The 27,102-nt window shown below is 44.8% G+C and overlaps 1 protein-coding gene across 2 annotated transcripts in view; it reads right to left on the bottom strand.

The window, feature by feature from the left end:
- NUP85 (nucleoporin 85) overlaps nt 1-18,875 on the bottom strand; it is a 46,572-nt gene extending 27,697 nt beyond the window's left edge. Inside the window, exons 1-3 of one of the 2 annotated variants that reach the window (XM_066234006.1) lie at nt 18,587-18,875; nt 10,674-10,767; nt 2,351-2,513 (exon numbers count right to left, since the gene is read on the bottom strand). In XM_066234006.1, the coding sequence (XP_066090103.1) occupies nt 2,351-2,513; nt 10,674-10,767; nt 18,587-18,619 (290 nt within the window). In that variant the 5' untranslated portion in view covers nt 18,620-18,875. The remainder of the gene's footprint in view (nt 1-2,350; nt 2,514-10,673; nt 10,768-18,586) is intronic. The other variant, XM_066234005.1, reaches the window with a different exon arrangement.
- Nucleotides 18,876-27,102: the final 8,227 nt, after the last annotated feature.

The raw sequence follows: 27,102 nt of genomic DNA, 5'->3' as shown, positions 1-27,102 counted from the left end.
AGAAGACATACAGGAGGAGGAAAAAATTGGTATTTTCTTTTTTCTTTTAGATTTTATTTATTCATTTTACAGAGAGAGAGAAAGAGAGAGAGAGAGAGAGAGAGAGAGAAGAGGGGAGAATCAGGAAGCATCAACTCCCATATGTGCCTTGACCAGGCAAGCCCATGGTCTTGACCCAGCGATCTCAGCATTCCAAGTCGACGCTTTATCCACTGTGCCACCAGAGTCAGGCAAATATTAGGAAAGAAAGCTGACAGTAAGCTTTTTTTAAAATTATTTTTATTTATTTATTCATTTTAGAGAAAAGGCAGAGAGAGAGAGATACAGAGAGAAGGGGAGGAGCAGGAAGCATTAACTCACATATATGCCTTGACTAGGCAAGCCCAGGGTTTTGAACTGGTGACCTCAGCATTCCAGGTCGACACTTTATCCATAGGTCAGGCTTGGTATTTTCAATACAAACACCAACACTGCCCATACCTATCTACGGTGTCCATAAAATCATGGTGTACTTTTTTTTTTTAATTTTTTTTTTTAAATTTTTATTTATTCATTTTAGAGAGGAGAGGGAGAGACAGAGAGAGAGAAGGGGAGAGGAGCTGGAAGCATCAACTCCATCATGGTGCACTTTTGACCGATCACAAGAAAGCAACAAAAGACGATAGAAATGTAAAATCTGCACCAAATAAAAGGAAAACTCTCCCAGTTTCATACCTATTCAGTGCAGTTCGATGTGGGCTCACACACAGATTTTTTTAGGGCTCCTTAGGTAGCTAGCCCGTATAGCCTCTACAGACTCGTCACTGGTGGCCTACCAGAAGGGGGTTTCTCCACCAAACTGCCAGTTTCCTTCAACTGCTTATCCCACTGCGTAATGTTATTCCTATGTGGTGGTGTTTCGTTATAAACGCACCGATATTCATGTTGCACTTTGGTCATGGATTCGAATTTAGCGAGCCACAGAACATACTGAACTGTCCTCTGTACCGTCTATATCTCGACTGGCATGGCCATGGGCTGCTCCGCTGTATACACGGTGTTAGTCATCATCTGCACATGCGCATATGCTGCCACATCATCCTACAGAAACTGGGAGAGTTTTCCTTTTATTTGGTGCAGATTTCACATTTCTGTCGTCTTTTGTTGTTTTCCTGTGACCCGTCAAAAGTCCATCATGACTTTCTGGACACACTGTATATGAATGGACACTGACTAAAGCCTAACACAAGGGTTCTCAAACTTGATTATGCTTAAGACGCACCTGGAGACTTTAGGATCTGCCCCCAGAAATGTACAGTTAACAAGTATCTGTCACAAAGGCAGTTAACTCATGAACCATACCTCAAACAATTCTAGTCTATAAATAGTATAATAGTTTTCTGGTCTCTTGCACAAAAAAAGCCTTTAAAATATTTTTAATTTTTATTTATTTTTAGAGAGAGAGGGAGAGGGAGAGAGAGAGACATTAATTTGTTGTTCCACTTATTTATGCAATCATTGGTTGATTACAATATGTGCCCAGACCAGGGGATCCAACCTGCAACCTTGACATATTGGGATGACATTCTACCAAATAAGCTACCTGGCCAGGGTGAGAATAATTCCTTAAAAGCAAAACAAGGCCCTGGCCGGTTGGCTCAGTGGTAGAGCATCGGCCTGGCATGCACAAGTCCCGGGTTCAATTCCCGGCCAGGGCACACAGGAGAGGTGCCCATCTGCTTCTCCACCCCTCCCCCTCTCCTTCCTCTCTGTCTCTCTCTTTCCCTCCCACAGCGAGGCTCCATTGGAGTAAAGATGGCCCGGGCGCTGGGGATGGCTCCTTGGCCTCTGCCCCAGGCGCTAGAGCGGTCTGGTCGCAACAGAGCAACGCCCCGGAGGGGCAAAGCATCGCCCCCTGGTGGGCGTGCCGGGTAGATCTCGGTCGGGCGCATGAGGGAGTCTGTCTGACTGTCTCTCCCCGTTTCCAGCTTCAGAAAAATACAAAAAAAAAAAAAAAAAAAGCAAAACAAAATTCATTTCTATATTAATTTCAAAATCTCCCAATAGTGGGACCTCATTCACTGACTCTCAGGTGCTTATTTGGCCTAAACTTTCTTCTTTGGAGAGTAAATGAGTAGGAATATAAACAAAAAAAGCTTATCAAGCCAGCAAGTCAATCAACACCACTTACACATCCCCTATGAGACACTTCCACCTCTGACCACTAACAATGCCCAGTACAGAGGTTACAAAGTAGAAGAACCAGGAGTCCCCTCTCTTCTCCGGGATATCCACCCATCATGCAAAAGGACAGGAAGGCATTTCATTTGGCTTTTCACATTTTAGTTGTGCACTTTAGCACTCTACTTACTGAGCTTTTCTGGATTTTCCAGTTAATTCTTCCTCAATTCTCTGGAGGCCCACAAATATTCCATGTGATTCATTAAAGAGTTTTCTCAAGATTTTAGAGTAAATATCCACATCTTTTCGGATGATATAGATAAAGGGGCAGCCTGGCACCATTTCTGATGTTTCTGAAACAAAATAGAAAAAAAAAAAATTAACATCACCATGACCTTCATAGAATACACTACAAGACTTTTAAATGAGTATGTAATTACAAAAGCTTCAGCTTTTTGCTGATTTCATTCATTAAAAATAGTATCATTTATATGGCCTGACCTGTGGTGGCGCAGTGGATAAAGTGTCAACCTGGAAATGCTGAGGTTGCCAGTTTGAAACCCTGGGCTTGCCTGGTCAAGGCACATATGGGAGTTGATGCTTCCAGCTCCTCCCCCCTTCTCTCTGTCTCTCCCTCTCCTCTCTAAAATGAATGAATGAATTAATTAATTTAAAAAATAGTATCATTTATCAATTTTCCACACATAATTTTTCTTTTTTGTGACAGAGACAGAGAGAGGGACAGATAGGGACAGACAGACAGGAAGGGAGAGAGATAAGAAGCATCAATTCTTCGTTGTGGCTCCTTAGGCTCCTTCATTGATTGATTTCTCATACCTTGACTGGGGAGATACAGAACAAATGACCCTTTGCTCAAAACAGGGACCTTAGACTCAAGCCAGCAACCGTGGGGTCATGTTTATGATGCCACGCTCAAGCTGGTGAGCCTGTGCTCAAGCTGGATGAGCCTGCACTCAATCTGGTAACCTCGGGGTTTCGAACCTGGGTCATCTGTGTTCCAGTCTGACACTCTATCCACTGCTCCACTGCCTGAATTTTTAAAAACAAATGTTTCTTCTCAGGCTTAACTCACTAGCATACAGCTAGTGCTCGACTTACGACCATGATTGGTTCGGACAGACCAGTCATAACACGATTTGGTCGTAAGTTGAGCAGGTTATATGTACAGTACTGTGAAATGATGTTATAAAAATCTTTAAGTCATATTTTATCATAATTTTCATTATTATATATCATAATTTTCTTTGTTCATTTTATGTCATTTGTATCATCTCTACACCATTTTGTTTCTTATTTTTACATTCGTCAGGTTTAAGTAAAACACTGCATTACCAGTACAACTGGTTTAATATTTGCAAAGACAATTTCCTCTTGGTAGACATCTTAGGAGAGCTTTGATGAAAAATATCCAAGACACAAAACACAAACTGCTGTACCAAGTCTGGGATAACAGTTGAAATGGTGCACGCGGAGATGGTAGTGCTGCCGGAAGCTGGTCCGCACTGTCATACGCCCAGCTGGGCAACGCTTGCGCTGCCAGACGTGGAGCAGTCGTGGCTAGCGATTGTGTACGTAAAGTTGAATGGTTGTAAGTTGCATAGGTCATAAGTCAATCAGTATTTGTATTTTGATCTACCTTTTTGTGAAAATTTTTTTTTTTTGTATTTTTCTGAAGTTGGAAACGGGGAGGCAGTCAGACAGACTCCCGCATGCGCCCGACCGGGATCCACCCAGCACGCCCACCAGGGGGCAATGCTCTGCCCATCTGGGGCCTTGCTCTGTTGCAACCAGAGCCATTCTAGTGCCTGAGGCAGAGGCCACAGAGCCATTCTCAGCACCTGGGCCAACTATGCTCCAATGGAGCCTTGGCTGCGGGAAGGAAAGAGAGAGACAGAGAGGAAGAAGAGGGGGAGGGGTGGAGAAGCAGATGGGCCCTTCTCCTGTGTGCCCTGGTCAGGAATCAAACCTGGGACTCCTGCATGCCAGGCTGACGCTCTACCACTGATCCAACCAGCCAGGGCCTTTATTTTGTTTTGTTTTTTTAAGATTTTATTTATTGATTTTACAGAGAGATGGGACAGAGAGGTAGGGGAAATGAGAAGTATCAACTCACAGTTGCTTCATTTCAGTTGTTCATTGACCATTTGTATGTGTCTTGACTGGGTAGCCCCATGGTTTTGAACCAGTGACCTTAGCGTTCTAGGTCAACACTCCATTCACTGCCACCACTGGCCAATATGATTTTTTTGTGGTTTTTTTGTGCTTTGGGATGAAGCTCTAACCAAATAAGCTTTTCAAGCAGCGCTATTTTTTTGTTTTTTTGAATGGTTTTGAATAAAAAAAGGGAGAGAGGAGAAAGAGACATTGCTCTGTTCCTGTTCGTGCCCTGACCAGAGAATCAGACCTACAACCTTTGCATTTCGGTACAATACTATAACTCAGGGGTCAGGAACCTATGGCTCGCGAGCCAGATGTGGCTCTTTTGATGGCTGCATCTGGCTCGCAAACAAATCTTCAATAAAAATAATAATAACATTAAAAGAATAAAACATTCTCATGTATTACAATCCATTCATTTCCTACTACTCATGTTCATGGTTGTGGGTGGCTGGAGCCAATCACAACTGTTCTCCAGGGCAACACCAAATTTTTATTGGATAATGCGTAACTTACATGGGTCATTGTGAGGTCAGGAAGTAAATTTCCCTCCTTTTAATCAAGTAGTCAGCTAGCTAACTGTAGAAACCCTTTTGACCATGACGGCTAAAAGAAAAAAAGTTGAGTATTGTACTTTTCAGCACGAATAGACAGAGGAATTCGCCTCTGTGGAGAGAGCAGGTTCTGCAGTGTGTCTAATATGCAATGATAAAAATTGCATGGATGAAATGGTCAAATATATAAGGGGCACTTTGACACACGCCATACTACATTTGCGTCGAAATATCCAGCAGGGGACAGCAGGAAGAAAGCATGTCAAGAGGTACTGTGCAGAGTGCAAGCTAGTCAGCAGCAACTCCGTGTTTGGACCCAACAAGGTGACTGGAATTTGGCTAGCTTTGCTTGTGCTTCAGTAATTTTGAGAAACGGAAAGCCATTCACAGATGGGGAGTATGCCAAAACATTCATACTTGATGTTGCCAATGAACTTTTGACAACTTTTTGGACAAAGACAGGATAATCAAATGAATAAAAGACATGCTTCTGGGCCCTGGCCGGTTGGCTCAGCGGTAGAGCGTCAGCCTAGCGTGTGGAGGACCCGGGTTCGATTCCCGGCCAGGGCACATAGGAGAAGCGCCCATTTGCTTCTCCACCCCTCCGCCGCGCCTTCCTCTCTGTCTCTCTCTTCCCCTCCCGCAGCCAAGGCTCCATTGGAGCAAAGATGGCCCGGGCGCTGGGGATGGCTCTGTGGCCTCTGCCCCAGGCGCTAGAGTGGCTCTGGTCGCAACATGGCGACACCCAGGAGGGTCGCAACATGGCGACGCCCAGGATGGGCAGAGCGTCGCCCCCTGGTGGGCGTGCCGGGTGGATCCCGGTCGGGCGCATGCGGGAGTCTGTCTGACTGTCTCTCCCTGTTTCCAGCTTCAGAAAAATGCAAAAAAAAAAAAAAAAAAAAAAAAATGCATGCACAGCAAGTGACCCTGCTCAACATCTTGATCTCCAGCAGCTAGCAGGCTTCACATATAATCTCCTGCAGTCATTCAAAGCATGCTTTGGAGAATTTCGTGAGTGCACTCATCTTTTTAAGTTCATCATCCATCTACACGAGTGTGCAGTAGACAGCGCCGACCTGAGTTACATCCCCAGTGTCTCTATCAGAGATTCGGAGCTACACGTTGCTGACCTGTAGGCCTCAGATATGTGGGTGAATAAGTTCAAGTCACTGAATGAAGATTTAGAAAGATTTGCACAACAGCAAGCAGAGTTGGTGAGCAAACACAAGTGGGTAGAAATGAAAAAACTTCAACCCGCGGACTAGCTGACTGTCCAAACTTGGAACATGCTTCCCGTCACACACCACACAATGCAGCATGTGAATATTGCTGTACTGACAATGTTTGGCTCTACGTATGCATGTGAACAGTCTTTCTCACATCTAAAGAACGTTAAGACCAACTTACGGTCACGTTTAATGGATGGAAGTCTCACCACCTGCATGAAGCTTAACCTTACATGTATCAACCAAACTACAAAGTCACCAGCAAAACCATGCAGCACCAGAAGTGGCATTAATGGTAAGAAGTACTTTATTCATCATTGGTTAGCAACAGCATAACAACATTATTAAAAAGAATTCAGATACTTATTGTACTTTAAAAGTGTTGGTCTTACATAAAATGCACACATTTACTTGTATTTAGTGTTAAACATATTGTATGGCTCTCACGGAATTACATTTTAAAATATGTGGCATTCATGGCTCTCTCAGCCAAAAAGGTTCCTGACCCCTGCTCTAACTCAGTGGTTTTCAACATTTTTACACTTGGGACCAATGAAAACAGGAAAATTATTTCGGAGACTGCTAAAGCAGAAATCACCCTGAGCATAAGCAAAGTCAACTATCGTAAGATCACTGGCTCTATAATCTTCATACAACATCAGCATGGTTAACCCTTTCGTAGACTGGCATGAAATTTCTGGTGGACCTGTCCATAGATCCACAGTTGAAAAACACTGCTCTGACCAACTGAGCTATCTGGCCAGGGCTCACTGGAATATTGTGAAACTACCTTTCACCTCCATCAATCAAACTCTACTTAAAAAAAAGTAAACTCAATATAAGCCTATGTAAAACTTAGTAAATCTACAAAGTTTTAGATAACCTCAAAGTCAAATAAATGTATTTTTTATTACTTTGCACTACCATTACCATTAAGATTAAAAAAAAATCAAGAATTGCCCTGGATAGTTTGGATGGTTAGAGTATCGTCCCAAAGCACAGAGGCTGACTGTATAATCCCCAGTCAGGGCACATACAGGAACAGATCAATATTCCTGTCTCACTGTTTCTCCCTTCCTCTCTCACTAAATCAATAAATAAAATTTTTTTTAAAAAAATCAAGAATTGCTTGACCTGTGGTGGCGCAGTGGATAAAGTGTTGACCTGGGAACACTGAGGTCGCCGGTTCAAAACCCTGTGCTTGCCTGGCCAAAGCACATATGAGAGTTGATGCTTTCTGCTCCTCTCCCCTCTCTCTCTCTCTCTCTCTCTCTGTGTCTCTCTCAAAAAAAACTGAATAAAGTTAAAAATAAATTTTTTTTTTAAAAAGATTTTATTTTTATTTATTCATTATAGAGAGGAGAGAGAGAGAGAGAGAGAGAAGGGGGAGGAGCAGGAAACATCAACTCCCATATGTGCCTCGACCAGGCAAGCCCAGGGTTTCGAACCACGCAACCTCAGCGTTTCCAAGTTGACGCTTTATCCACTGCGCTACCACAGGTCAGGCTAAAATTTTTTTTTTAAATCAAGAATTACCCCATGTGTAGTCACTCAGTGGATGGTGCATTTACCTAGAATGCTGAGGTCAGCAGTTCAAATCCCTGGGCTTGCTTGTTCAAGGCATAAATGACAAACAGTCAATGAACAACTGAAATGAAGCAGCTATGAGTTGATACTTCTTGCTCCCCCCCCTTCTCGGTAAAATCAATAAAATATTTTTTAAAAATTCAAAAACTGACTGACCTATTTTGCAACATCAATAAAAAGGCTCCATAATAAATCATAAACCATCAACTTGTGAAAAAAATTATTTTTATTTATTTTAGAGAAGAGGGTAGGGAGAGGAAAAGGAAGGAAGGAAGGAAGGAAGGAAGGAAGGAAGGAAGGAAGGAAGGAAGGAAGGAAGGAAGGAAGGAAGGAAGGGAAAAGAAAAGAAAAGAAAAAAGAAAAGAAAAGAAAAGAAAAGAAAAGAAAAGAAAAGAAAAGAAAAGAAAAGAAAAGAAAGAAAAAAGGAAGGGAGGGAGGGAAGGAGGGGAGGAGCAGGAAGCATCAACTCCCATATGTGCCCTGACCAGGCAAGCCCAGGATTTCAAACCGGTGACCTCAGTGCTCCAGTTCAACGCTTCATCCACTGCGCCACCACAGGTCAGGGCACTGAAAATTCCTTATAGAACAGCATCTCAAACAAGTTGTGCAATGTTCAGTGGCTTGTCCTGAATGTGATTTCAATAGATATAAACAAACAAAAGAAAACCTGTGTTTCCAACAACAGAGGACAAACTAGAAATTTTGATAAGCTTTCTCACTAAGTATAAGACCATCAGACATATTCCCAGAAGTTTCTCTTCTGAACTGTCCCTTTGGCAGGTTCTACAGCTCTGCCAAGCCCAAGATCTTCACTACCGACATATCTGATAAATATTTAGCAACATTAGGGACAACTCAACTATAAGATCAAGAAAAACTACATCACTTAAAAATTACAAAAACTAGCCCTGGCCGGTTGGCTCAGTGGTAGAGCGTCGGCCTGGCGTGCGGGGACCCGGGTTCGATTCCCGGCCAGGGCACAGAGGAGAAGCGCCCATTTGCTTCTCTACCCCCCCCCCCTTCCTCTCTGTCTCTCTCTTCCCCTCCCGCAGCCAAGGCTCCATTGGAGCAAAGATGGCCCGGGCGCTGGAGATGGCTCCTTGGCCTCTGCCCCAGGTGCTAGAGTGGCTCTGGTCGTGGCAGAGCATCGCTCCCTGGTGGGCAGAGCATCGCCCCTGGTGGGCGTGCCGGGTGGATCCCGGTCGGGCGCATGCGGGAGTCTGTCTGACTGTCTCTCCCTGTTTCCAGCTTCAGAAAAAAAAAAAAAAAAAAAATTACAAAAACTGGTCTGACCAGGTGGTGGCACAGTGGATAATCAGCCTGGGACACTGAGGACCCAGGTTTGAGACCCCGAGGTCACCAGTTTGAGTGACGGTTCACTGGCTTGAGCGTGGGATCATAGACATGACCCCAAGGTCACTGGCTTGAGCAAGGGGTTACTGGCTCGCTTGGAGGCCCCTCCCCTGCCCCTGATGAGAAAACAATCAATGAACAACTGACATGCCACAACGAGTTGATGCATCTCATCTCTCTACTGTCTGTCCCTCTCTCTAAAAAATGAAAAAAAATTAAACAAGCTATACACTATATTATAATTTGCCAAAATTATAAGTCTTTTATAAGCTCAACCCAATCCATATAAAAGAAAGAAAACCTGTTCTTTGGATAAAGACTCTGTCAAAGCTTTAAAAAATACTCTTCATTTCCTGAGACTTTGCTCTTAAAAAGAAGCAAGTAAACGACCTGTGGTGGCGCAGTGGATAAAGTGTCAACCTGGAACTCTGAGGTCGCTGGTTCAAAACCCTGGGCTTGTCTGGTCAAGGCACATATGGGAGTTGATGCTTTCTACTCCTCCCTTTCCCCCCTTTCTCTCCCCTCTCTGAAATGAATAAATAAAATCTTAAAAAAAAAAAAAAGCAAGCAAGCCCTGGCCAGATAGCTCAGCTGGTTAGAGCATTATCCCGAAGAACAGAGATTGCTGGTTTGATCCCCAGTATGAGCACCCACAGAAACAGGTGTTCCTGTCTCTCTCTTCCATTCTCTAAAAATCAGTAAAATAAATACTAAAAAAAATTTTTGTTAAATAAGGAAGGAAAATCAAATGTCAAGATTTCAGTTTTATCATGCTACTAGTGGGAGTCTGTATCAGAAGGAAAATGCATGTCCAATACCTGATGGAGCTCAGAGAACAAACCAAAAAAGTTGCTTCACTCTCTACCTCATTTGAACAGCCTACAGAATTCAATCAAGATCACAGTAACATAAAGGTAAGGACTACAAAACCTCCCAAGTTTCACAATAAGAATGCTGCTATGAAGGGAACTAAGTCATTCTGGACAAAAACAGGGATATGCCTGAAGTTTGTAAATATAAAGACAACCTTTTCCACCTGAAACTGATACAAAATATTGAATGTAAGTTGTAATTGAAAAATAAAAATAAGGGGGAGGGTGGAGAGGAAGGGAGTAAAGAGGGACAAATAATGGTGATAGAAAATGACTTGACCTTGGGTAACGGGCACACAGCACAATCAACAGTTCAAATGCTATAGAGATGTTTACTGAAACCTGTGTACTCTTATATGATCATTGTCACACTGTTAGATTTAATTTTTTAAATTAAATTTTAAAAATAAATAAAAATTTAAAAATAAAGATGAAACAATTCTCACCCTCCTGCAATAACCCTTCCAGCTACCCCCCAGCTCCAAAGCATCTCAGATTAAGAGAAGAAATTCTCTAAAAAAGAAAAAAAAGAAAACCCTTCTTTAACACCTGAAAGATTATTAATTTCTTTCCCTAGAACCATAATCAATGAAAATCTTAAACAACTAAAGTTTCAAAAATGAAAATGGTTCAAAATAATTTCAACTGTACCATGCATGAGCTAGTCAAATCTGGGAGAATAAAGTAAAAAAAGAAACAAAATGTGTCAAGACAGATAATCTGGAAAAAATAATAATAACTACCTTTTTTGTTGAAGGAGGTTTCACATAACAGCATCTCCCCTGGACCCCAGTCAAAACACATCTGCATCTTCTTGGAATTCACTCCTGGAATCAACTAGTAAAAAATAAAGCACACAAATTTAGTCTTACTAAAGGCTTTGCTTTCAAAAGACTTGCAAGTACAATTCTAGAATTTGGTGGTCATGAAAGTTAAGTGCTGCCTGACCTGTGGTGGCGCAGTGGATAAAGCGTTTACCTGGAAACGCTGAGGTTGCCGGTTCGAAACCCTGGGCTTGCCTGGTCAAGGCACATATGGGAGTTGATGCTTCCAGCTCCTCCCTCCTTCTCTCTCTCTGCCTCTCCCTCTATGTCTCTCTCCCTCTCTCTCTCCTCTCTAAAAATGAATAAATTAAAATAAATAAATAAAAATTTAAAAAAAAAAAAAAAAAAAAAAAGAAGAAAGTTAAGTGCTAATCTATGTACACAGCTGAATGTGGATGAGATCAGTCCAGGCTATTCAACCCTAAACAAGCAAATGAGCTTTGCTGGGCACTTCAACCCGGCCTGCCTCTTCTCAAGTGTTGATAAAAATAAAAGCTACTGCCTGACCAGGCGGTGGCGCAGTGGACAGAGCGTCGGACTGAGATGCGCAGGACCCAGGTTCGAGACCCCAAGGTCGCCAGCTTGAGCGCAGGCTCATCTGGTTTGAGCAAAGCTCACCAGCTTGGACCCAAGGTCACTGGCTTGAGCAAGGGGTTACTTGGTCTGCTAAAGGCCCCGGATCAAGGCATATATGAGAAAGCAATCAATGAACAACTAAGGTGTCACAACGAAAAACTGATGCTTCTCACCACTCTCCCTTCCAGTCTGTCTGTCCCTATCTGTCCCTCTGTCATTGTCAAAAAAAAAAGGTATGCAAATGCAAAAACTGAAACTCATACCATAGAAATAGATAAAAATTTCTAAAATTTAGACACAAACAGAGAACAAAATCTATAAAACTTGAAAAGCACAGTAGAAAATCCTTCTGACCTTAAAGAAAACAAAGATATATAAGACCCCTTGCTCAAGCTAGCAACCTTAGGCTTCCAGCCAGCAACCTTTGGGTTCAAGCTGGTGAGCCTGCGCTCAAGCCTGCCACCTCAGTTTCCAACTTGGGTCCTTCGCATCTTAGTCCAATGCTCTATCCACTGTGCCACCACCTAGTCAGGTTCAATACCCATTTATTCCAGCACCACTGTGTGTAATGCTTCCTCCTTGCTTAGTCTACTCGGTCATTAAGAGTTTGCTAACACAGATCCTCTTCTGTGTACCTCTGGCTTAGCATATCTTCACAAAGATATATAGGACACAAAAAAAGCATAAAGTGTAGAAGAAGAAAATGTATAAATTGGACTTGGCCCTGGGGGCACTGAGGATGCGCTCCAATGGCTCCAGTTGCAACAGAGCAACGCCCCAGATGGGTAGAGCATCACCTCCTAGTGAGCATGCGGGGAAAATCCCAGTCAGGCGCTTGTGGGAATCTGTCTCTCTGCCTCCCCACCTCACTTCAGAAAAATACAAAAAAAAAAAAAAAAAAAAAAAAAAAAGATACTGTTGGCCCTGGCCAGGAGGCTCAGTGGACAAAGCATTGTCCTGGTGCACTGAAATCCTGGATTCAATCCCAGGTCACAGCACAGACAAGAGGCAACCAATGAGTGCAACTAAATGGAACTCCTAAGTGGAACTGGTTGATGCTTCTCTCACTCTCTCCCTCCCTTTTTCTTCTTCCCTTTCCCCTTTTTCTCTTTCAAATCAATAGAAAAACTAAAAAAAAAAAAATACTGTTAAGGGCTTCTGTTATGTTGTCACTTTGACTCAAAGAAACGATTCTTTGACTCAAATGATTTTAGAGAGAGGAGAGAGAGAAAGGTGAAGGTGAGGGGAGCAGGAAGCATCAACTCATTGTTGCTTTCCATATGGGGCTTGACCAGGCAAATAAAGTCTTATAAAAATTCTTAAAAAAAAAAAAAAAGGATGCTGTTAAGAAAATGGAAATGTAAGCTGCAGACTGAGAGAAAATATCTTCAAAACATATTTGATATTCAGAATATATAAATAACTCTTACAATTCATTAATAAAAGTACCAACCCAGTAACAAAATGGGCAAAAGATTTTATTTATTTTTTACAGAGACAGAGTCAGAGAGAGGGATAAATAGGGACAGACAGATAGGAACGGAGAGAGATGAGAAGCATCATCAGTATCTTGTTGCAACACCTTAGTTGTTCAATTGATTGCTTTCTCATATGTGCCTTGACCGTGGGGCTACAGTAGACCGAGCAACCCCTCGCTCGAGCCAGCGACCTTGGGTCCAAGCAGGTAAGCTTTGCTCAAACCAGATGAGCCCGCGCTCAAGCTGGCGACCTCGGGGTCTCAAACCTGAGTTCTCCGCATCCCAGTCTGATGCTCCATCTACTGCGCCACAGCCCGGTCAAGCAAGATTTTAACACACATTTTATCAAAGATATACAAACACATAAAAAGATATACAAGCCCTAGCTGGATAGCTCAGCTGGTTAGAGCATTGTCCCGACATGCCAAGGCTGCAAGTTCGACCCCTGGTCTGGGCACATTCAAGGATCAAGAAATGATACCTGACCGGGTGGTGGCACAGTGGATAGAGCCTCGGGCTGGGATGCAGAGGACCCATGTTCAAAGCCCCAAGGTAGCGGGCTTGAGCTCCAAGGCCACTGGCTTAAAGTCCAAGGTTGCTGGCTTGAACAAGGAATCACTTGCTCTACTGTAGCCTCCCCTCCTCCACTATCCAGGCACATATAAGAAAGCAATGAACAACTAAGATGCCACAAGGAAGACTTGATACACTTCTCATCTCTATCCCGTCCTGTCTCTCCCTGTCTCTCTCTCTGTCACACACACAAAATAAGAATAAATGAATGCAATAAGTGAAACAACAAATCAAAGTTTTCTCCCTCTAAAAATTTATAAGTAAAAATTTAAAAAGATGCTCAATATCTTATTTTTTATTTTAGTTTTTCGGGTTTTTTTTTTTAATTTTATTTATTTATTTATTTATTACAGAGACAGTGAGTCAGAGGGACAGGCAGGGACAGACAGACAGGAATGGACAGAGACGAGAAGCATCAATCATTAGTTTTCCGTTGCACATTGCAACACCTTAGTTGTTCATTGATTGCTTTCTCATATGTGCCTTGACCACGGGCCTTCAGCAGACCGAGAAACCCCTTGCTGGAGCCAGTGATCTTGGTCCCCCCTCAAGCTGGTGACCTCGGGGTCTCGAACCTGGGACATCTTCATCCCAGTTGACGCTCTATCCACTGCGCCACCACCTGGTCAGGCGCTCAATGTCTTTATCATTAGAGAAATACAAATAAAAATTATGACTTATCACTGTGCACCCACTAGAATGAAAACTGCTAAAATAAAAGACATCATACAAAGAGTCGATGAAGATGTGGAAAAACTAGAACTGTCACACATTTTGGTGAAAATAGTGGTATAAGCACTTTGAAGAACTGACAGTTTACTTTAGCTAAATATGTATCTATCTGTCCTATAAACCAGGAATTCCACTTTTGGGTATTTGTCTGGAAACAAAAAACAAAACTATAATTTATATTTCTTTCTTTCTTTTTTTTTGTATTTTTCTGAAGTGAGAAGCGGGGAGGCAGACAGACAGATTCCTGAATGTGCCCCAACCAGGATCCACCTGGTGTGCCCACTAGGGGTCGATGCTCTGCCCATCTCAGCTATTGCTCGGTTGCAACCGGAGCCATTCTAGGATCTGAGGCAGAGGTTATCAAGCCATCCTCAGCGCCTGGGCCAACTTTGCTAAAATGAAGCTTTGACTGTGGGAGGGGAAGAGAGAGACAGAGAGAAAGGAGAGGGTGAAGGGTAGAAAAGCAGATGGATGCTTCTCCCATGTGCCCTGTCCAGGAATCACCCCTAGGTCCTCCACTCACCGGGTCGACGCTTTACCGCTGAGGCAACTGGCCAAGGCCAACTTATGTTTATTTTTCTTTTTTTTTTTTTACAGGGACAGAGTGAGAGTCAGAGAGAGGGATAGATAGGGACAGACAGGAACGAAGAGAGATGAGAAGCATCAATCATCAGTTTTTCATTGCCGCTGTGATACCTTAGTTGTTCATTGATTGCTTTCTCTTATGTGCCTTGACCGCGGGCCTTCAGCAGACCGAGTAACCCCTTGCTCAAGCCAGCGACCTTGGATCCAAGCTGGTGAGCTTTGCTCAAGCCAGATGAGCCCACGCTCAAGCTGGCAACCTCAGGGTCTCAAACCTGGGTCCTCTGCATCCTAGTCCAACGCTCTATTCACTGCGCCACTGCCTGGTCAGGCCAACTTATGTTTCTTAAAGAGTCCTTGAACCAAAAGGAGAACATTGGTCTAGAAAAACTACTCAAGCCTGACCAGGCAGTGGCGCAGTGATAAGAGCATCGGATTGGGACAAGGAGGATCCAGGTTCAAAACCTCAAGGTCGCTGGCTTGAGCACAGGCTCACCAGCTTGAGTGTGGGGTCTCTGGCTTAAGCATGGGATCATAGACATGACCCCATAGTCGCTGGCTTGAAGCCCAAGGTCACTGGCTTCAGCAAGTGGTCACTCACTCTGCTATAGGGCCACCCCCCCATCAAGGCATAAAGGAGAAAGCAGTCAATGAACAACTAAGAAATGAAGAACTGATGCTTCTCATCTCTCTCCCCTTTTATCTGTTTATCCCTCTCTCTGACTCTCACTGTCTCTGACAAAAAAAGCAAACTACTTAAGATTATTCTAGCCCTGGCTGGTTGGCTCAATGGATACTCTCAACCCAGCGTATGTACATCCCAGGTTCAATTCCCAGTCAGGGCACACAGGAGAAACTACCATCTTGTTCTCTTGCCCTTCCTCCCCTCACTCTCTCTTCCCCTCCAGCATCTGGTGGCTCAATTGGTTGATTGGTTTTAGTGTCATCCCGGGCACTGAGGATAGCTTGGTTGAGCTTTGGCCCCAGACAGAGGTTGCCAAATGAGCCCTGGTCAGGGCATATGCTGCAGTCTGTCTCTTTCTCCTCCTCTCATTTAAAAAAAAATTATTCTACTGACCTGTGGTGGCACAGTGGATAAAGCATCGACCTGGAAATGCTGAGGTCGCCGGTTCAAAACCCTGGGCTTGCCTGATCAAGGCAAATATGGGAGTTGATGCTTCTAGCTCCTCTCCCCTTCTCTCTCTCTGTCTCTTTCTCCTCTCCCTCTCTATCTCTCTCTCTTCTCTAAAAATGAATAAATAAAATAAGAATAAAAAAAAAATTATTCTAGCACTGGCCAAACTGTTAACTGGTTAGCGCATAGTTTTCCATAAGGCAATATTGCCAGATGGATCCCTGGTCAGGGCACAAACAAGAATCAACCAAAGAATGCACAATTTAAGTGGAACAAGAAATGAATGTTTCCCTCTGTCTCTTTGTCCATCTCCCTCTCTCTAAAATCAATCAATCAAAAAAATTATTATACTTTTTTTCTTTTTTAGGACGATGCTCTAAGCCAGCAGTTCTCAACCTGTGGGTCGCAACCCCGGCGGAGGTCGAACGACCAAAACACAGGGGTCGCCTAAAGCCATCGCAACCCACAGGTTGAGAACCGCTGCTCTGAGCAATTAAGCTACCTGGTCAGGGCAAGATTATTCTTTCTACTTTGAGTCTACTTAACTATCCTCGAATCTGCTACTTACTAATTGGCCTTCATGTTCCCTGATAATAGGAAGAGGCTGTGTGAAGAGCAGGCACAGCCGCCATGAAGGATAACTTAATGGTATTCAGGATTTTTCTTTTTTTTTTTTTACAGAGACAGAGAGAGAGTCAGAGAGACAGGGGCAGACAGATAGAAACGGAGAGAGATGAGAAGCATCAATTATCAGTTTTTCGTTATGGCACCTTAGTTGTTTATTGATTGCCTTCTCATATGTGCCTTGACCACGGGCCTTCAGCAGACCGAGTGATCCCTTGCTCGAGCCAGCGACCTTGGATCCAAGCTGGTGAGCTTTTTTTTGTTTTGCTCAAGCCAGATGAGCTCGCGCTCAAGCTGGTGACCTCAGGGTCTCAAACCTGGGTCTTCCGCATCCCAGTCCGACGCTCTATCCACTGCACCACCGCCTGGTCAGGCGGTATTCAGGATTTTTCGACAGTCTCTTGAAGAATGTGTTTACAGTATTCCCAAAATGCAGCTTAATGCTCAAATGCAGACATGACTTGAGTTTGAACTTGCAGAGCTGAGGTTCAGATTCTAGACTATGGAGTTCTACCAAGGTAATGCACCTATGTGAGGTTGTGCCTACAAGGCCAACCAGTTTCCTACGTGGTTGCCCCAACATCAATATAGAGCTGGGTCATCACAAGTCAATCACCACTAATGGGATCAAAATAAAGCTTAGCCTGACCAGGCGGTTGCGCAGTGGATAGAGCGTCAGACTGGGATGCAGAGGACCCAGGTTCAAAACCCCGAGGTCGTCAGCTTGAGCGCGGGCTCATCTGATTTGAGCAAAAGCTCACCAGCTTGGACCCAAGGACGCTGGCTCGAGCAAGGGGTTACTCGGTCTGCTGAAGGCCTGCAGTCAAAGCACATATGAGAAAGCAATCAATGAACAACTAAGGTGTCGCAACGCGCAACGAAAAACTAATGACTGATGCTTCTCATCTCTCCGTTCCTGTCTGTCTCTGTCTATCCCTCTCTCTGACTCTCTCTCCGTCTCTGTAAAAAAAAACACACACACAAAAAAATAAAGCTTAGGTAGTCCTCATTCTATTTGTAAATACATGGTTCATTATTATGGCTCAATATCAAAGCAGTGGCTTTACAGAGTAGCACTGGGAAGGTTCCCCCATCCAAAGTTTCTGACATAGTGGAGGAGGGGAAGTTGGAAAAAGTTTGTGATTCTCATACTCTAATTTTTCTTCCCTGCAAAACTGATATAGTTCTTGATATTTTATATTTAAAATATTTTATATTAAAACTTAATACTCTACAGTAGTAAATAAGCTTTATACAGCACAACAACCCAAGTTAACTGATACTTAAGATTTCAGGTCTTATTTTGTCCAGTTAGCTTTGAAATGACCCGTTTTCAATTGTTTTGTCAGATACTGCTTTGCAATCTGATGGCTTTAGCTGAAAACCGTAGGCACCTCAACTTTCTAGAAAGCAAAAACACAAGGTCATGCCACCTGCAGTTTAATGGGGTTTACAGGTTGCCAGGAGCTAATAGGAGCAGAACAAGCCTATAAGGGGCAGAGATTTATGACCTAGTTAGGAAGTCAAGGAAGGCTTTCTAAGAAGCCGCTGGGGCTTGCATTTGAAAAACGGCAAGAATAAAGGGAATACCAGACTGGGAAAAAGGTGTCTCGTATCTAAAACATCACAGATCAGCCAACACTTGACATATTCTCTTGAGAGTCCAGATAAAATTGAAACCAAACAGCAATAAAAACAGAACTAGTCTCCCGAGAGAATAAATACGTTTAGTAAACATTCGGCAAGTATAGCACGACAAAACAGAGCCAGGCTCACGGCGCTGCGATGTGAAGCTCAGTTCGGCGGGAAGAAAAAAGCCCCAATTACTCTGCTTAGGCCGAGCGCGCTCATGAAGAGCGTCAGCCCAACAGGAAAGCGAGGGAAGCAGGAAGGCGGCAAGACAAGGCAAGGAGAGAGACAGAGTCAGACCTGTGAGGCCAGGTATTCTGAGTATACAAAGCAGCAGAAACCCAGCGACCACTGCAATCCTAACACGACCACCTAATGAATGTGACTTCCGGACAAGGGCAATTGAGCTGAAAGAAGGGGGCAGCCGCCCTGCGGGCGGCAGAGAGGTAGACAAGCCTGCAGCGACAAAGCACACTCAATCCTTGGACGTGGGGCACCCTTACAGTGACTGTCGGCTCCCCATCGAGCTCCTCCATAGCGCCGCGCCTCAGCTGCTTGGAACTCGCAAGGCCTCCAAAGCTCCCGGGCGTAGAGCTCAGAGCCCGCTGCGACAAAGGGCCCCGCCCGACCGACTCTTGTAATGCCTGCAGCTCCAAATCCCCAACATTGCAGGGGCCTCTCCTCTTGGCAACGACCACCTCTCTATGGCAGTCTATACGTGTCCTTCATCCCTGGCCTCGACAACACAAAAGGGAAAACAGCGCCAGGGACTGTCTCTCCTCAAAGTAACCTCCCGCCAGATCAGGCGCCGCCGCGGACAGCCCCACACCGGTCCAGGAAGAGGCCTCCGAGAACGGAGGGAGCAGTGACGGTTCGGCTGCGCGCGCAGACTGGACGCAAGAACCGGTCCTAGCCTGACGTGTGGTGGCGCAGTGATTAAAGCGCCGAACTGGAACACGGGTTTCCAGTTCAAAACCCTGGGCTTGCCTGGTCAAGGCACATGTGGGAGTTGATTCTCTCTCTCTCTCTCTTTCTCTCTCTCTCCCCCCCCCCCCTCTAGAATGAATAAATAAAAGAAAAAGATTAGCCTGACCACGCGGTGGCGCAGTGGATAGAGTGTCGGACTGGGATGCAGAGGACCCAGATTCGAGACCCGAAGGTCGCCAGCTTGAGCGCGGGCTCATCTGGTTTGAGCAAAAGCTCACCGGCTTGGACTCAAGGTCATTGGCTTGAGCAAGGGGTTACTTGGTCTGCTGAAGGCCCACGGTCAAGGCACAAATGAGAAAGCAATCAATGAACAACTAAGGTGTCTCAATACGCAAGGAAAAACTAATGATTGATGCTTCTCATCTCTCCGTTCCTGTCTGTCTGTCCCGGTCTATCCCTCTCTCTGACTCTCTGTCTGACTCTCTCTCTTTGTCTCTGTAAAAAATAATAATAATTAAAAAAAAGAAAGAAAAATATTAAAAAAAAAAAAAAAAAGTCGCTTCCTCGAGGGGTGTCGAGGGCAAGGGAGCCCATTCCCTAGCCCCGTTGGCCAATCAGGCTTCTGTACAAAGGTAGTAGCTGCCAACTCCCACCCCAAAACGCTCAGGAAGCATGCAGACAAAATTGATGCAACTGAGCCCTGGCCGGGTTGCTCAGTTGGGAGGATAATCCCGATAAAGAAGGAGGCTGTAGTTCGCCTGACCAGGCGGTGGCGCAGTATGGGATGCAAAGAACTCAGGTTCGAGACCCGGAGCTTACCAGCTTGAGCGCGGGCTCTTCTGGTTTGAGGAAAAAGCTCACCAGCTTGAATGCAAGGTCGCTGGCTCCAGCAAGGGGTTACTCGGTCTGCTGAAGGCCCACGGTCAAGGCACATATGAGAAAGCACTCAATGAACAACTAAGGAGTCTCAATGAAAAACTGATGATTGATGCTTCTCATCTCTCTCCCTCCCTGTCTCTCTCTCTCTGACTCACTGTCTGTCTCTGTAAATAAATAAATAAATAAATAAATAAATAAATAAATAAATAAATAAATAAAAGAAGGCTGCAACTCTATCCCACAATCAGGGAAGCCTTGGTTTTTTTAATGAAAAACTAAAAAGTGCTCCAGTAATTTAAAGGAGTTACTTATTTTGTAAATGCCGTATTTTCAAATACATACAATACAAGGAAGAAAATAATATTGAGTCTAAATTCCCAAATAAGCAATTTTTAAAAAACTAACTGAAGCCTGACCAGACCGTGGTGCAGTGGATAGAGCGTCGGACTGGGATGCTGAGGACCCAGGTTCGAGACCCCGAGGTCGCCAGCTTAAGCGCAGCTCATCTGGTTTGAGCAAAAGCTAACCAGCTTGGACCAACGGTCGCTAGCTCAATCAAGGGGTTACTAGGTCTGCTGAAGGCCCGCAGTCAAGGCACATATGAGAAAGCAATCAATTGAACAACTAAGGTGTTGCAATGCGCAACGAAAAACTAATGATTGATGCTTCTCATCTCTCTGTTCCTGTCTGTCTCTGTCTATACCTCACTCTGACTCTCTCTCTGTCTCTGTAAATTAAAAAAAAAAATTTAAAAATTAAAAAATTAAAAAAAATTAAAAACTAACTGAAGATAATCGAAATTTAAAAGTAAGCCTTGGGGCCTGACCTGTGGTGGTGGTGCAGTGGATAAAGTGTCAACCTGGAAATGCTGAGGTCACTGGTTCGAAACCCTGGGCTTGCCTGGTCAAGGCATATATGGGAGTTGATGCTTCCAGCTCCTCCTCACCTTCTCTCTCTGTCTCTCCTCTCTCTCTCCCTCTGTCTCTCTCTCTCCCTTTCTCTCTCCTCTCTAAAATGAATTTAAAAAAATTTTTTTAAAAAGAAATATTTAAAATAAATAAAAGTAAGCCTTGGGGAACAGGGCCTAAAAATGTAGCAGCTTTTATTTAAGAAAACTTTGATCTGAAAACGACATTTTCAGTAGTTTAGCTGGGGAAACTGTTCTTTCCCTGAAATACCTATTTGAATTGGTGGAAATAAGATGTCTTGGAATAGTTAGGAAAATCTTGTCACCCAAATAGTTTGATCTTTGGAGGTACAAATTGTTAAGGAAGGAAAATCTGTGGCTATAATAATTTCATCCAAATCCTTGTCTTAAGACAGCTATTCATACGGTGAAATCTAATGTAATGTGCACACTCCACAGTTCTGCCATTTGTCTTGCTGCATTTTTCAAATATTTCAGTCTAACTGATCTGAGTGTTTCTGACACCAATAGTGGATATATGAAGTATAAGAAATTGCAAAGTACTGCAACTACAAGTTGATGCTTCTCATCTCCTTCCCTTTCTGTCTCTTTCTCTGTGTCTCTCTCGCTAAAAAAAGAAAAAGAGCCTGACTGGCCCTGGCTGGTTGGTTCAGTGGTAGAGTGTCGGCCTGTCGTGCAAGAGTCCCAGGTTCGATTCCCAGCCAGGGCACACCAGAGAAGCGTCCATCTGCTTCTCCACCCCTCCCCCTCTCCTTCCTCTCTGTCCCTCTCTTCCCCTCCCGCAGCCAAGGCTCCATTGGAGCAAAGTTGGCCCCGGGCGCTGAGGATGCCTCCATGGCCTCTGCCTCAGGCGCTAGAATGGCTCTGGTTGCAACAGAGCAAAGCCCCAGATGGGCAGAGCATTGCCCCCTGGTGGACATGCTGGGTGGATCCCGGTCAGGCACATGCGGGAGTCTGTCTGACTGCCTCCCCATTGCCAACTTCAGAAAAATACAAAAAAAAAAAAAAAAAGAGCCTGACCAGGCAGTGCCGAGTGGATAGAGCTTGAGGGCAGGCTCACCAGCTTGAGGAGGGGAAACGTCGCTAGCTTGAGCATGGGATCATAGACATGACCCCATGGTCGCTGGCTTGAAGCCCAAGGTCGCTGGCTTGAGCCCAAGGTCGCTGGCTTAAGCAAAGTATCACTTGCTCTGCTGTTGGGAACCCCCCAACCCCCATCAAGGCACATATGAGAAACCCGCAATCAATGAACAACTAAGGTGCCACAACGAAGAATTGATGCTTTTCATCTCTCTCCCTTCCTGTCTGTCTGTCCCTCTCTCTGTCTCTGTCACACACACACAAAAAAAGATATTTTATTTCCATGACCTGTGGTAGCACAGTAGATAAGACGTTGACCTGGAATGCTGAGGTCGCTGGTTTGAAGCCCTGGGCTCAAAGGCACATAGAAGAAGCAACCATGAGTTCCCTCTTCTCCACCTTGCTTTTCTCTTTTTCTTCCTTTCCCTCTAAAATCTTTTTTTTTTTTCAGTGAGAGGAGGGGAGGCAGAGACAGATTCCCACAGGTGCCCCAACCAGATCCATTCACCAAGCCCACTAGGGGGTGATGCTCCATTGCTTGGCAAGTGAGCCCTTCTTAGCACCTAAGGTGGAAGCCACCAGGATGGCTATCCTCAGTGCCCAGGGCCAACTAACTCCAATCAAGCCATGGCTGTGGGAGGAGAAAAGAGAGAGAGAGAAAGAGAGAGAGAGAGAGAGAGAGAGAAGCAAGTGGGGGAGGGGTGGAGAAGCAGATGGGCACTTCTGTGTGCCCTAACTGGGAATCGAACCTGGGACATCCACACACCAAGCTGATGCTTCACCACTGAGCCAACCAACCAAGGCCTCTAAAATAATTTTTTTTAATTTATTGATTTTAGAGAGAGAGGAATGAAGAGAGGGAGAGACAGAAATATTGATCTATTCCTGTACGTGTCCTGATTGGGGGGGGGTGTTAAACCTGCAACCTTTGTGTGTCAGGATGACACTCTAACGGACCAAGCTATCTACCAGGACTAAGATATTGTATTCTTTTTTTTTTTTTTTTAAGATTTTATTTATTCACTTGAGAGAGAAAGAAGAGGGGAGGAACAGGAAGCATCAACTCCCATATATGCCTTAACCAGGCAACCCTGGGATTTTGAACTGGTGACTTCAGCGTTCCAGGTGACTGCGCCACCACAGGTCATTTTGTGTGTGTGTGTGTGTGTGTGTGTGTGTGTGTGTGTGTGTGACAGAGAGTGACAGAGAGAGGGACAGACAGGTACAGACAGACAGGAAGGGAGGTAAATGAAAAGCATCAGTTCTTTGTTGTGGCTCCTTAGTTGTTCGTTGATTGCTTTCTCGTATGTGCCTTGACAGGGGAGCTACAGCAGAGCAAGTGAACCCTTGCTCAAGCCTTGGATTCAAGCCAGCAACCTTGGGCTTCAAGCCAGCGATCATGGGGTCATGTCTATGATCCACGCGAAGGCAGCAACCTCGGGGGTTTATAGGGTTTTTTTAATTTTTTATTTATTTATTTTTTACAGAGACAGAGTCAGAGAGAGGGATAGACAAGGACAGACAGGAACAAAGAGAGATGAGAAGCATCGATCATTAGTTTTTCATTGCACATTGCAACACCTTAGTTGTTCATTGATTGCTTTCTGATACGTGCCTTGACCACGGGCCTTCAGCAGACCGAGCAACCCCTTGCTGGAGCCAGTGACCTTGGGCTTAAGCTGGTGAGCTTTTGCTCAAACCAGATGAGCCCGCGCTCAAGCTGGCGACCTCGGGGTCTTGAACCTGGGTCCTCTGCATCCCAGTCCGACGCTCTATCCACTGTGCCACCACCTGGTCAAGCAACCTCAGGGTTTTTAAACTGGGTCCTCTGCATGCCAGTTTGATGTTCTGTGTCCCAGTCTGACACTCTATCCACTGTGCCACTGTCTGGTCAGGCAGGCATATTTTATTATTTATTTATTTATTTATTTGTATTTTTCTGAAGTGAGAAGCAGGGAGGCAGAGAGACAGACTCCTGCATGCGCCCCACCGAGATCCACCTGTCATGCCAACTAGGGGGCGATACTCTGCCCATCTGGGCCGTTGTTCCATTACAACTGGAGCCATTCTAGTGCCTGAGGTGGAGGCCATGGAGCCATCCTTAGCACCTGGGCCAACTTTGCTCCAATGGAGCCTTGGCTGCAGGAGGGGAAGAGAGAGTCAGAGAAGAAGGAGAGGGGGAGGGGTGGAGAAGCAGATGGGCGCTTCTCCTGTGTTCCCTGGTCGGGAATCGAACCTAGGACTTCCACAAGCCGTGCCAACGCTCTACCACTAAGCCAACCAGCCAAGGCCATATTTTATTCTTTTTAAATTTAAAAATTTTTTTTTATTTCTTTATTCAGTTTAGAGAAGAGAGACAGAGAGATAGAAAGAGAAAGAGAGAGAAGGGGGGCAAGAAGCAGGAAGCATCAACTCCCACACGTGCCCTGACCAGACAAGGCCAGGGTTTTGAACCAGTGACCTCAGCATTCCAGGTCGATGCTTGATCCACTGCGCCACCACAGGTCAGGCCATATTTTATTCTTTTAAAAATGTTTCAATGCCCTGGCTGAGTAGCTCACTTAGAACATTGATCCAAACATGAAGATTGTGGGTATGATCCCCGGTGAGAACACATACAAAAATCAACCAGTGAGCCTGACCTGACAGTGACACAGTGAATAGTGCATCTAGCTGAGACACAGAGGACCCAATTTCAGCACCTTAGTTGTTCAGTGATTGCTTTCTCATATGTGCCTTGACTAGGACAGAGCGAACGACCCCTTGCTCAAGCACAGCAACCTTGGGCTTCAAGCCAGCAACCTTTGGGCTCAAGCCAGTGACAATGGGTTCATGTCTATGATTCCACACTCAAGCCAGTGACCCCTTATTCAAGCTGGTAAGCCTGTGCTCAAGCCAGAAGAGCCCGTGCTCAAGCCAGTGACCTTGGGATTTCAAATCTGGGTCCTCTGATCCCAGTCCAATGCTCTAACTACTGTGCCACTGCCTGGTCGGGCAGAAACATTAATTTGTTGTTCCACTTATTTATACATTCATTAATTAATTCTTGCATATTCCCTAACTGGGAATCAAACCCTCAACCTTAGCGTATGATGTTCTAATCAACTGAGCTATCCAGCCACAACAATGAACTCTTATTTATTTATTTATTTAATATTTTATTCATAGAGAGAAGAGAAGAGAAAGAGAAAGAGAAAGAGAGAGAGAGAGAGAGAGAAAGGGGAGGAGCAGGAAGCATCAACTCCCATATGTGCCTTGGCCTGGCAAGCCTGAGGTTTCGAACCAGTGACCTCAGTGTTCCAGATCACCTCCTAATCCACTGCACCACCACAGGCCAGGCAAGTCTTTTTTTTTTTTAATTATTTATTTTAGAGAGAGGATTGGAGAAAAAGAACAGAAACATCAATCTGTTCCATTATGTTCCCAGACCAGGGATCAAACCAGCAACCTCTGTGCTTCAGGACAACAACCTAACCAAGTGAGCTATCCAGCCAGGATGGGAAATTTCTATCTTTGCAATTTGTTTTTCCTGGAAATTGGAGACTCTCAGTATATAGTTTTAGTAGATCCCCTAGGCTCAGCTCACAGAATTCCAGTTAGTCATTGAATATGTATTGCTGACATATTTGAATATGCTTAACTAGTTTTTATAGAAACTCCTCCATTGCCTGAAGGTAACTTTGATATTTAGCATAACTTTGGAGAGGGGATATACTGTTGGACACACCTGTCACTGTAATACCAGTGGCTGAGGCCAAGCAGGTTCACATTGGATTCGGGCAGACGGTAGAGAAACTGTGGAGCCAGAAAGCATCAGGCCATTCCATTTAATAAAGTCTGACAATAGCGGGCAAGCACATAAGCAGGGAAAACCTCTTCTCAGGCAAACGAAGAACAAAAATGGCCCCTCGGCCCTGGCCGGTTGGCTCAATGGTAGAGCGTCAGCCTGGCATGCAGAAGTCCTGGGTTCGATTCCCAGCCAGGGCACACAGGAGAAGCGCCCATCTGCTTCTCCACCCCTCCCCCTCTCCTTCCTCTCTGTCTCTCTCTTCCCCTCCCGCAGCCGAGGCTCCACTGGAGCAAAGATGGCCCGGGCACTGGGGATGGCTCCTCGGCCTCTGCCCCAGGCGCTAGAGTGGCTCTGGTCGCAACAGAGCAACGCCCCAGAGGGGCAGAGCGTCACCCCCTGGTGGGCGTGCCGAGTGGATCCCGGTTGGGCACATGCGGGAGTCTGTCTGTCTCTCCCCGTTTCCAGCTTCAGAAAAATACAGAAAAAAAAAATGGCCCCTCACACTGGTGGACAGGCAATCCACAATCCCCTATCTTTTTTGAGTCAAGCACCCATAGCCTTATATAGGCCATGCACACGTGCTGCTGCCAGGTACTTACGCACTAATCAAGCAAAGTGCTTGCAAATGGTACACCAGCGAGCAAGCCTAACACAGCTGCTCCACAGTCACCTAGAATCTATGGACTAAACAAACATTTGATTACTGTAAGTCCCCACATATTAACTAGGGTAAGGTTTTTTGTTTTGGGTGTTTTTTGTTTTTTTTTGTAATGAGGATAAGTTTAACGTGACATATTCCTCTTCAATGGTTCTTCAGTCCTACAAGGCTGGGAAGGTGTGTGATGGCAACAGAGACCTGGGTTTAAGACAGTAAGAACAGCATTTCTTCTCTTTCTACAGTACCTAGCACAGCACCCAGCATGTTCATTCCCTGGCATACAGTAGGAGCTCAATTAACACTACCTGCCATCTATGTGATACTGGGTAAGTTACTTAACTCCTTTGAGCCTCAGGAGCAAATAAATACTACACTCACTTATAAGGGTTTGTATGAGGAGAAACTGAGCTAATATCAGTAAAGCCCCACATAGTGCCTGACACATAGCAGTTGCTTTTCTTCCCATTTCACTTTTTTTTTTAGCGACAGAGACAGAGAAAGAGCGAGAGAGAGGGACAGATAGGTACAGACAGGTAGGAAAGGAGAAAGGTGAGCAGCATCAATTGTTCGTTGTGGCTTTTTAGTTCATTGATTGTTTTCTCATATATGCCTTGACCAGGGGACTCCAGCAGAGCAAGTAACCCCTTGCTCAAGCCAGTGACCTTGGGCTTCAAGCCAGTGACCTTTGGGCTCAAGCTAGTGACCTTTGGGCTCAAGCCAGCAACTATGGGGTCATATCTATGATCCCATGCTCAAG

The sequence above is a fragment of the Saccopteryx bilineata genome, chromosome 6 (assembly GCF_036850765.1).
Source record: "Saccopteryx bilineata isolate mSacBil1 chromosome 6, mSacBil1_pri_phased_curated, whole genome shotgun sequence".
NCBI lineage: Eukaryota > Metazoa > Chordata > Mammalia > Chiroptera > Emballonuridae > Saccopteryx > Saccopteryx bilineata.
This window is presented reverse-complemented; position numbering and strand designations above follow the sequence as displayed.